Genomic DNA, 12,043 nt, shown 5'->3' with positions numbered 1-12,043 from the left:
TGTTCCACAGTTCTGATGTGTGGTTTAAAAGCAGAGGAATACTTTGGGAGGCCAAGGTGGGCGGATCACGAGGTCAGGAGTTTGAGACCAGCCTGGCCAATATGGTGAAACCCTGTCTCTACTAAAAAATACAAAAATTAGCCGGTGGTATGCGCCTGTAGTCCCAGCTACTCGGGAGGCTGAGGCAGGGGAATCGCTGGAACCTGAGAGTCAGAGGTTGTAGTGAGCTGAGATCAAGCCACTGCACTCCAGTCTGGGCAACAGAGAAAGATTCCATCTCCAAAAAAAAAAAAAAAAAAAAAAAGGTAGAGGAATAACAGACAACCTGAGGATCCATGCAAGCTGAAAAATCCAAAATCAATAAGTATCTACTCATAAGCAAAATGCAACTAATTCAATTAGGAAAAAATAAAGACAAGCTGAAATTACTGGGGAATCTGGAGATAAGTAGATGTAGTACCCTCATCATGAGCAGATAACTGCTGATTCCTTCCAAATTAGCTAATTGCCATAGTCACAAAGAAAGCAGGAACACAGGGATATACAAATAAAAATGTATCAGGAGTTACCAGAGTACAGGGAAGAGGTTATGTGCTTACGGTTTAGACCTGTGAGCACTAGTTCTTTTTAAGGCTCCATGGAGTTAAAAGGAGCTGACATGCTATGTGTTTAGAGATTCAGCTAGCTGAAAGAAAGGAATCCTAGCAAGGGGCGTCAGGCGAGACATCACGCAGGCTCCACTCTGTAAGACCTGACAAATTCACTCAAGCTTGCCAGGTAAAATCACAGCACATTAAGATGTCAGAATTACTTCTATGATGGCTATAGCTGATGTGCATAGTTTGGTCTGAAGTGGGAAGAGGAGGAAGCCCAAAAAGGAGATAAGGTCACAAGCTAGTCCACTGAAGGATCTTCCTGTAGATGTACTGAAAATGGCAGAGGCTGTCTCTTTTGCTAGAATTAGAGTTGTAAACTGGCAGCTCAGAGAACCATCCAATTCAAGAGCTGACCTAATCACATTTCTAAAGTTCGAATTGACTTGTCAACAATAAATGGAGATTTCACACAAAATCCAGGTTTCCATCATCTTCACCTTCTGAGTGGAAGGTCTGGCAATAATGGGCTAGGGCGGGAGCCGAGGGTCTCCAGCCCACACCGTCTCTGCCTCTCCCTGTTGTCTCACATCTGCTTCACCATCATGTGTTACTGGCCAAGCCCATCTGCGCTAAGTATGTGTACTACTTTTATTTTTTCCCCCAAAAAAATCTTGGCCAGGCACGATGGCTCATGCCTGTAATCCCAGCACTTTGGGAGGCTTAGGCGGGCGGATCACTTGAGGTCAGGAGTTTGAGACCAGCCTGGCCAAGATGGTGAAACCCTGGCTCCACTAAAAACACAAAAATTAGCCGGGCTTGGTGGGGCATGCCTGTAATCCCAGCTACCTGGGAGCCTGAGGCAGGAGAATCCCTTGCAACCAGGAGACAGAGGTTGCAGTGAGCTGAGATTGCACCACTGCACTCTAGCCTGGGTAACACAGTGAGACTCCGTCCCAAAAAACAAACAAACTTTATGTTCCTTTATTGGAGCAATATTCCAGACTGATATACAGTGATATATTTACTAAACAGAGACCTGTGCAGAAATTACATATTATCCACGCAGACAGGTTGTTATATTTTGCCTATTGATGGAATAGTTCCATTTATCAAGTTTTATACATCAAAAAGCTTTGAATTTCATCAGGCTGTCCATTAATTCACCTCTGAAAAAGTGGCATTTAATTTCAGCTACTATATTTTAGAGCATATAAAAAGCTTATCCATTGGGTGCTTCTCTGCACAATGGCATTTTGCGGACAGAGATGAGTCCATTATCCCACCCGGATTCACATAGTCACATTTGAGAGCTTTATACCAGAGAGCCAGGACAAAGTTACTCCTAACCAACACAGACTTCTTATTCTCAGCTCCTGTCTTCTGGGCCACATTTTATAGTGCCAATTAAGACATGCCAGCAACTGCCCCATATACAGCTTGGCATTAGAGTACAAGGTCTGTTTGATGGCGGTGGCAGGCACTATTCTCTTATTCTATTTTTTTTATTTACTATTTTTTGAGATGAAATCTCCCTCTGTCACCCAGGTGGGAGAGCAGTGGTGCAATCTCAGCTCACTGCACCACCTCTTGGGTTCAGGCAATCCTCCTGCCTCAGCCTCCAGAGTAGCTGAGATTACAGGCATGCACCACCACACCTGGTGAATTTTTGTATTTTTAGTAGAGATGGGGTTTTGCCATGTTGGCCCCGGCTGGTCTCAAACATATGACCTCAGGTGATCTGCTCACCTTGGCCTCCCAAAGTGCTAGGATTACAGGCATGAGCCACCATGCCCGGCCAGGCATTTTGTTATTTTAAATCAAGGTAAAAGGCCAATTTTAAAAACTGCCACTTGGGAGATAAAAAATAAAGGGCACAATATATTCAGAATTGAGTTTTCGGCAATCTGGTATTTCAAATCATGTGAATATTCAGAAACTAACGGCAAATTGAGAATGCATACTATTTTGAAGTCTCAAGGCCGGGACAAGGCAAGTCATTCAATCACTATTTTTATGAGAAAATACATTCTAAGCTCCAAATAGATTATGAATAAATCTTTAAACATAATCTGTTTTCACTTAGCCATCCTAAGCATCTTTGCTATAGGTTTTCCAGACTGTCAACTGTCCCCTTCCCTTCTCCCGGCATCTCTCATTTAGTTTGGCAAAAAATTTCCACCCAGTGTCACTCAGCTTACATGGTTTGCCACACTACTTTCTGTATTCTCCTTAAACTTCTTAGATCTGGGTCTCTTTCAGTTGTGAGCTTTTTCTATTAATAGATGAACTTGACTTTTTAGACATTTTGTTTTGGTTTTGTTTTCTTTTTTCTTTTAGCCTATTTGGTAAAAGGAAAAAGAACCATGGAATGTCTTGTCTGCTTTTTTTTCTTCTTCTTCTTATTTTTTATGCATCTCTTTCTGGATTTTTATAGTGAATCTTAATTCAGCATTAGTTACATGCATATAAAGCATATTTTGGGTTTCAGGATGGGGATCAGCAACTTGCTCTTAAATAGATGTGCCAAACCAACCAATAATAGTTATAAGATTTAGGGCTTTTCTACTTTAAAATGTTTTTTAAAAAACCCAAAAAACAAAAACCCCCGAACCACTGTATTTCAGTATGTTTGCTTTTTTTCTGGCTACAGAAGACATGTTCCAGCAGATGGGGCTAGAAATCTACATATGATTCTCATTTTAGCAGTATCACATGCTCTGATCAGAACATTTTTTAAAAAATGGTATTTTTATTTACACTGTATTACTGAAGAAAATTAGAGTATTACAGCAATGTTGCTTCTATAGTGATATAATAAATTTACATTTGGTCTTTGTCCTTGGTTCCCAGTACCGACTCCTAAAATCTTTGTAATTTTCTAAGTGACAGGGGCATTTTTGGTTGTAATATTTGATCTTTGCCGTCGGTTACTAACACAAAGCTTCTCAATCCCTTGGAATTTCACGAGTGCTAGGAACATCTTTTGTTTTAATGAGGTGACTCTCAGTGTGCTCCTGGACAGCTTCAGGATGGGGGGTGGTTACCAGAAAGACCAAACTTTGATTTAGAAGCTTAGAACTTTCAGCCCCATCCTTAACCTCTGGTGAACGGCAAGGGGCTGGAGGTTGGGTTAATCATCAATCATGGCTACGCAATGAAACCTCCACAAAAACACCTCAGTGATGGGGTCTGGAGAACTCCTGGGTTGATCAATGCATCCATGTGCCGATTCTACAAGGAAAAGCAGCTCCTGAGTTCCAGGCCCTTCTAGACTGCACCCTATGCACCTCTTCATTTGGCTGTTCATTTGTATACTTCATAAAAAGTCAGTAAAGGTAAATGAAGTGATGCCCTGAGTTCTGTGGGCCATTCTAGCAAATCATCAAACCTGAAGAGGGGGTGGTGGTCATGGAGCTGGTTGGTCAGAAGCATAGGTGTCAATGGGGAGGGCAGTCTTGCAGGGCTGAGCTTAACTAACTGTGGGGTCCGCACTGACTGATGCTGGAACTGAACTGAATTTCAGGACACCTTGTTAGTGTCTGGAGAACCAGAGAACTGGCTGGGGTGAGGAGGAAAAGGCCCCCACATATTTGGTGTCAGAAGTACTGTGAGTAGATAGATCACACTAAGGAAAAATGCCTTTTCTCCTGCAATGTACTGACTGGAGATGAAAGCTATAAAAACACAGATACAATTTACGTGACCAGTATTGTGCTTTATCTTATAAGTTTTTTTGACTATAACCCATAAGAAATCACTATACATAGTACGTATACAACTATATGCTCACACACCAATAACTGCCACAACAGCTTCACAAACCAGTATTAAACTTATTAATGAGCAATGTATTCTGTTATTTCCTTTCCTTTTTTTTTTTGAGACGGAAAAAAAAAGGAGTTTCACTCTTTTCTGCCCAGGCTGGAGTGCAATGGGGCGATCTCAGCTTACTGCAACCTCCACCTCTTGGGTTCAAGCAATTCTCCTGCCTCAGCCTCCCCAAGTGGCTGGGATTATAGACGTGTGCCACTATACCTGGCTAATTTTGTATTTTTAGTAGAGACAGGGTTTCACCATGTTGGTCAGGCTGGTCTTGAATTCCTGACCTTGTGATCCACCTGCCTCAGCCTCCCAAAGTGCGGGGAATACAGGCCTGAGCACCATGCACGGCCTTGTATTCTGTTTTCTATTCTATTTCATTTTTCAAAAAAATGGTTAACAATCCACTAGTGCTTTTGTAATACACTGTGCTATTAGCCTGAAAACACTCTCCCTGGTGTCAGGCTCCCTGCCACTCAGACCCACCGTTCCCATCCTCTGCTGTTCTCTTCAAAGACAGGACATTAACAAGAAGCGCTGCTATCACTGTTTTTGTTTTTTTTGTCTGTTTGTTAGTGACGGGGTCTCACTTTGTCGCCCAGGCTAGATGAAGTGAGGTGCAGTCATGGTTCACTGCAGCCTGGAACCCCTGCGCTCAAGTGATCCTCCCACCTCAGCCTCTTGAGTAGCTAGGACTACAGGTGCGCACCACCACGCCTGGCTAATTTTAAGTCTTTTAGAAATGGGAGTCTTGCTATGTTGCCAGGCTGGTCTTCAACTTCTGGCAAGCGGTCCTCCTGCAGCAGCCTCCCAAAGCACTGAAATTATAGGCATGAGCCACTGCACTCACTATTGCTTTTAGTAATTGTAAACCAATGGGATGTAGGTTGAATATCTCAGATTCTGAAAGTCTTGTTCTGTCTCCCAGGCTGGAGTGTAGGCATGATCTCAGCTCACTGCAACCTCTGCTCCCTGGGTTCAAGCAATTCTCCTGCCTCAGCCTCCTGAGCAGCTGGGATTACAGGTGTGCACCACCAATCCCGGCTAATTTTTGTATTTTTGTAGAGTCAGCGTTTCACCGTGTTAGCCAGTCTGGTCTTGAACTCCTGACCTAAGTAATCCGCCTGCCTTGGCGTCCCAAATTCCTAGGATAACAGGCGTGATGAGCCACTGCCTGGCCAGAAACATATGATTTTCTATTATTTTCCTGTGCTTTCAGAAAGACAGCATATGGCTTGTTTTTGCCAATCTCCAACTGAGGTCATTGTCTATCATGTTACATAACGTCTCCTATAACAGGACCCAGGAAATAACTGACTCCTTCATTTCAGTGCTGGAAAAAGTTATTTCTCTTAAGACATTTTTGTTTTTACTCTGCATTTCCCCCACAACAATAAACAACAAACAATAAATCCCAGGAAGACTTCCTCTTTTAATTACTGGGCTTCTCAAAACAAAATGTTCAACTACATTATTCATTTCAGGTACTTCGTAACATTCATATCTCTGTTCATGTCAACAATTTGCTCTGACTAATATGTAAAGTATTTATTATCTCATTTGAAACGATGGTGAATGTTAAAAATCTACTTCAAATTCTTTCCTGGAAGAAGTAGAAAAAAAAAATCCTAAAGAAAAATAAGAAATGGTATTTGGGAACATTGTTTCCAAGTCTAAGGATGGCCCAAAGAAACAGTCTGGGGACTTCTCTGACCCTATCGGGTTCTTCCTAAGAAACACTGTGCTGCTACATGTAACAAAAGAAAAGAAGTTGAGTTTTCTTTTTTTTTGGATCTGCCATGAATTCAGGTTTTTATACTTACTGTCATCTCCGTCACCTAAATACTGAATTTCCCAGGTTACCCCAAAGCTCGAGCAAAAGGAAAGGGGAGCGGTACCTGCACCACACTTCCATCTTTCACATCCTGGGTTCAGAGACACCGTACAAGAACTGAAACCATTCCAGAATCCAACACAAAAACCATGCATTAATTCCTAGCTCAGAATCTGAGGATGAGTAAAGGTAATGTATGCCTTTCCAAGGGATGTCAGCTGCACAGCAATAAAAACACAGCCCAAATTCAACAGGCTCAGGGGATACTTTTCAGAATTGAGACTTGAAGACCGACATTCGAACCCGTTTTCTGATAGATTCAGACGTCTTCATCAACTTTCAAATATCTTTAATGTTAATGACTATGGACATTAAAGATCCTCTTGCCTCTTTTTGATCCTTTCCAATTTAATAAACATTTAAGTACAAGGCATAGTTCTAGGTATTAAGCAACATACAAAGGTTACCAAGGGCTTAACTTGACCCTTGAATTGCTATTAAAGGAGAAATGCAAATTGTAGCAGAAAAATTCCTAGAAATCCCATAAAGGTGAATAAAAAAATACACCCTTTCACCTTAAGAGTATTAAAAAACAACCCCCCCCGCCTTGCTGCTTTTGGAGTCTACCCTACTGTGTCATTTCACCACCCTATGCACAGATTTCACAGCATAAAAAAGGCCAATTTGTCTGCAGTTACAATTTTTTTTAAAATTTGATGAAGAATTTCTAGTTTGTTTTTTAATGGGTTTTTATTACAGTCTCATTCTTAGACTACACTTATTACTAGTCCTCATTTTCCGTTTCCTTAGACCAATAACTAAATCTTTCACAAATTGTATTTTCATGTTTTATTGCCTGTATTTTGTTTTTATATCTATCATTAATTCTTAAACATTAAGATTTTGGCAGGCTGGGCGTGGTGTCTCACACCTGTAATCCCAGCACTTTGGGAGGCCGGGGCGGGCGGATCACAAGGTCAGGAGTTCAAGACCAGCCTGACCAACATGGTGAAATCTCGTCTCTACTAAAAATACAAAAATTAGCCAGGTGTATTGGCTCATGTCTGTAGTCCCAGCTACCCAGGGGGCTGAGGCAGGAAAATTGCTTGAACCTGGGAGACAGAGGTTGCAGTGAGTCGAGATTGTGCCACTGCACTCCAGCCTGGGCGACAGTGAGACGCTGTCTCAACAACAACAAAAGCAACAAAAATTAAGATTTCAAATCCCTTTGGATATTTATTAGGCTTTAAAGATCTTGATGAAGAAGTCTGAGTTGACTGCCTCTTCTCTTACACTGGCGGTAAGGCTGGGGTGCAGTGCACACTGTTTAGCGTGAGCAATGATCACTTAGCAGAAGAGCCATGGCCACCCCAAATTTACCTCGTTCACAGACAGAACTGGAAGGTTGGTCCTGGATGGCTGCCTGGTCCTGGATGCTTTTAGTGGTCTCTTGATCTGTGGAAAGCCTTGTTTTGGAACAAATGTTTCCGTTGACAAAGATGAGAAATGCCTCTTTAGTATTTTTCTAAACCATTTAGAACCCAATAGATTTGGTCTGTGGGTCACTCTCCTGTGAGTACCAAAGCAATTCACGGTCGGAAGGCGTGCCTTTTCATCTTGGGAATGAGCAGCATTTAATGGAGACAGCATGCTTGTAGTTGATTTTTTCTGGTTCATTTCCAGGATGTGAGACTTATTCAAACCACCAGCTGTTTTATCAGGAAGGAACAAATCCAAGTTTTGACGTATTGTCAGTGTGCTGCATGTTGTATTTTCAAATTCCTTAACTGACTTTAACGTTAGATGACCAATTCTTCGGCACTGATGTGCTTTTGATAATATACGGTGAGATCCAGCCACAGCTCTGAGAAGTCTGGCTGGCATTACCACATCTCAAGCTAAAAGAAAAGGAATTCAAAGTTCAAGTTCTTAAATTAATGTTTAAAACATATATAATATTCCTCTAGGTAACAGGCATATTTTTGCAAAAAAATTTGTAAAACAGATACATCCTAAGCTAATTCTAGTAAAAGAACAAAGTTGAAAAAATAAGTACAACATTTTTGCCACTTTGCCTTTATTTAGTCTTCTTCCTGGAAGATCACAAGATTATAAAGTTACTGACATAACAAGAACCTTAAAAAAAATAGAGATGGGACCACTTCATTTACTTCATCAGCATATCCACTAACTTGAGCCCAGGAGATTTGAGGCTGCAGTGACCCATGATTATACCACTGCACTCCAGCCTGCTTTTTTCTGTCTCAGGGAAAACAAAATCAGGAAAGGCTCCCAGAAAGTTCTAAGCTGATTCTAGAAGAGGAAGGGGCTTTTCAGCTCGTGGCTGGGCATGGGCATGCATGAGGCATGTCAGGTACATACATGAACATTCCAGATAAGGGAAACAGAATTTCCCCCTTACAGTACAAAATGTGTTAAAGTTAGCCTACAGCAGGCTACACGCAGTAGCTCACGCTTGTAATCCCAGCACTCTGTTAGGCCGAAGTTGGGGAGGAAATCATTTGAGGCCAGGAGTTCAAGACTAGCCTGGACAGAATGGCAAAAACCCCATCTCTACTAAAAATACAAAAAAAAATTAGCCAGGCATGGTGGTGCATGCCCTAATCCCAGCTACTCAGGTGGCTGAGATACAGAATTGCTTGAATCAGGAAGGCAGAGGTCGCAGTGAGTCAGGATCACCCCACTGGACTCCAGCCTGGGCAACAGAGTAAGACTCTGTTTCCTGCCCACCCCCCCCCCAAAAAAGTTAAACTATAGTCATCAATAATTCTTTTTTAAAAATAACATGTTATATGCCAGAGATACATGAATTAATGATCTCAGAATTCAAAGCCTAGCAGAGGAAAAGTATCAGATGCACCAACTGCTCTAGTCCAGAGAAAGGAGCATGTGAGGAGTGCGGCATCGTCACAGAGATGACATGTGAACCATTGAAAGGGCAGATGGATCAGCAAGTCAAACACCCTAGGCATAAAGTCCTGTATCTCACAAACAGGGTGCAATTTCAGGGAAGGTAGGAGTGAGTTGCAGGAGACAAGGACCAAAAAAGAGCCGGTGGCCAGATCACTGAAGGATCTACACAGTCATCCTAGAGAGTCGCTACAGGTGGGGAGAAGGCTGAGCTTTCAGCTGTGAGAGTCACACGGTCAAATGTATGTTCATGAAACAAATTTTTGGTGATGATGTGCAGGAGGAACCTAAAGAGACGCCAACATCACTCTGAGCGCTTTCTACACTCAAGTGACTCAGCTTCACCTCATAATGATCCCATTTCACTGCGTAGGAAATTGAGGTTTAAAGAGGCTAAGTGCTTACTGCTAAGAAGCTACAGAGGTGTAATTAAAATAAAAGCCAGCCTTTCCCAATTCCAAAGTCAACACTCTTACCCACCAGCTTGTATTTATTACCTCTCTCCAGGTAAGGACAAAGATGATTCAGAGGTGCTACTTAGGAGGTAGAACCTCCTGCTTTCAAAATCCATTCAAAAGTTGGTACTCTGTGCTTCATTCATTCTAGTCCAATTGGCTACTGTAGTTCACCTTTAGTTAGTATCATTCCATGCAGTTGAACCCCTTAATTTTGAAGAACCTAACTATAAAATATTTTAGGAATTTGTCTACTGTCTTGTATTCTTTCATTCTCTTTGAGTAAATTCTATTTATTTATTTATTTTTTTTGAGATGAGGAGTCTCACTCTGTCACTCAGGCTGGAGTGCAGTGGTGACACCTCAGTTCACTGCAACCCCCACCTCCCAGGTTCAAGCAATTCTGTCTCAGCCTCCGGAGTAGCTGGGATTACACATGTGTGCCTCCAAGCCCAGCTAATTCATATATATATATATATATATATATAGGCAGAGATGGGGTTTCAATGTCTTGGTCAGGCTGGTCTCCAACTCCTGACCTCAAATGATTCACCCACCTCGGCCTCCCAAATTGCTGGGAATACAGGCGTGAGCCACTGCACCTGACCTGTTTGACTAAATTCTTTACCTCAAAACTCTTAATGACTGCCTTAATATGGAGGCTTCATGAAGCACTATTACAATGAATGTAAAAAATCAGATATTACTATGATTGTGTCAATTCTTAATGATTTCTATAACCATGCTGATCAGTGATGGGATGATTGTTCCAATACCCTGGCCTCTGAGTTCCCTGATCTCCCTTTCTGAATGGTCCTGTTTCTCATTCTTCCTCAGCCACTCATGCCCATGGTCATTATCCTCTGACCTGTAAAGTAGCCACTAGACAATTCACATTGCTATTGAGCCACTGAACTCTGGCTGGTATAAATTGAGCCTTAATTTTTTTAAAAGTAAAATATCTCAATTTTTATATCAATTACTTGTTGAATTAATATGTCTGGGTATACTGAGCTAAATAAAACACATTATTCAAATAAATTTTACTTTTTTTTTTTTTTGAGATGGAGTTTCGCTCTTGCTGCCCAGGCTGGAGTGCAATGGTTCAATCTTGACTCACCCCAACCTCTGCCTCCCAGGTTCAAGCGATTCTCCTGCCTTAGTCTCCTGAGTAGCTGGGATTACAGGTGCCTGCCACCAGGTCCAGTTAATTTTTTGTATTTAATAGACACACGGTTTCATCATGTTGGACAGGCTGGTCTTGAACTCCTGACATCAGGTGCTCCCCCTAACCCCAGGTCTCCCAAAGTGTTCAGATTACAGGCATGAGCCACTGAGCCCAGCCCATTCTTATTTTTATCATTGCAGCTTCTAGAAAGCTTAAGATTACATTTGTGGCTTTCATTGTTTTTCTATCAGACGGGGCTCTCTTGTCATTATCAATACATGCCACTTCCTCATCTCAATTTCATGCATTCTACTCTCTCAACTCTCCTATCTTTGTATCTCACTCCTTCTTTACCCAATTCCAACAATTCTTCAACTCCAACAGGACCCACAAGCCAATGATCCAACCACCTTTTCACTCTCTCACTCCTCATGACTTCACTTCCTCTATATCCAGTTTACATGCCATGGTCTACCATCAAAATCTTTCTTATACACCCAGAATCCCTTGCATCCCTTTTTTTTTTGTCTTCCCCATTCATGAGCACTAATTAACATCTTCATAACTGCTAAGCCAAAAACGTGGAGTCCACCTTGACTCTTCTCTTTATTCTCCATATCCAACTTGTCAGTAAATCCCACAGGCCTCATCTGGACCACTGCTCATCATTAATAATAATACTACGTGTTCCAAACTGCTATCCTTCCCATGGATTAATATAACAGCTTCTTAACCAGTTTCCTTGATTCTGTTTTGGTTCCCCTACAGATTCTTCTCAACACAGCAACCAAAGTGATCCTTTCAAGCTGAATCTCTTCTCAGTGCAAAATCTGGCTATGGCTTGAGGATCACTTACAATAAAAGCTAAAGCCCTCCGACCAGGCGTGGTGGCTCACGCCTGTAATCCCAGCACTTTGGGAGGGATCACTTGAGGTCAGGAGTTCCATGCCAGCCTGGCCAACACGGTGAAAACCGGTGTCTACTAAAAATACAAAAATTAGCCGGGCATGGTGGCCTGGGGCTATAATCCCAGCTACTCGGGAGGCTGAGGCACCGGAATTGCTTGAAACCGGGAAGCGGAGGTTGCAGTGAGCTGAGATTGCGCCACTGCACTCCAGCCTGAACAACAGCAAAAAAGGCCGGGCGCAGTGGCTCACGCCTGTAATCCCAACACTTTGGGAGGCTGAGGCGGGTGAATCATCACGAGGTCAGGAGTTCGAGACCAGCTTGGCCAACATGG

The 12,043-nt window shown here is 42.2% G+C and overlaps 1 protein-coding gene across 5 annotated transcripts in view; it reads right to left on the bottom strand.

Moving 5' to 3' along the window:
• RMND1 (required for meiotic nuclear division 1 homolog) overlaps nucleotides 1–12,043 on the bottom strand; it is a 44,731-nt gene that overhangs the window by 31,314 nt on the left and 1,374 nt on the right. For 4 of the 5 annotated variants that reach the window (XM_032258817.1, XM_032258821.1, XM_032258819.1 and 1 more), the window contains one exon: nucleotides 7,630–8,147. The exons of the other annotated variant lie outside the window; for it this stretch is intronic. In XM_032258817.1, coding sequence (XP_032114708.1) covers nucleotides 7,630–8,133 — 504 coding nt within the window. In that variant the 5' untranslated portion in view covers nucleotides 8,134–8,147. The remainder of the gene's footprint in view (nucleotides 1–7,629; nucleotides 8,148–12,043) is intronic. 5 annotated transcript variants of the gene reach the window in all.

The sequence above is a fragment of the Sapajus apella genome, unplaced genomic scaffold, assembly GCF_009761245.1.
Source record: "Sapajus apella isolate SASKATOON/1434 unplaced genomic scaffold, GSC_monkey_1.0 scaffold105, whole genome shotgun sequence".
Taxonomy (NCBI): Eukaryota; Metazoa; Chordata; class Mammalia; order Primates; family Cebidae; genus Sapajus; species Sapajus apella.
The sequence above is the reverse complement of the archived record's forward strand: the minus strand, read 5'-3'. Positions and strand labels throughout refer to the sequence as shown.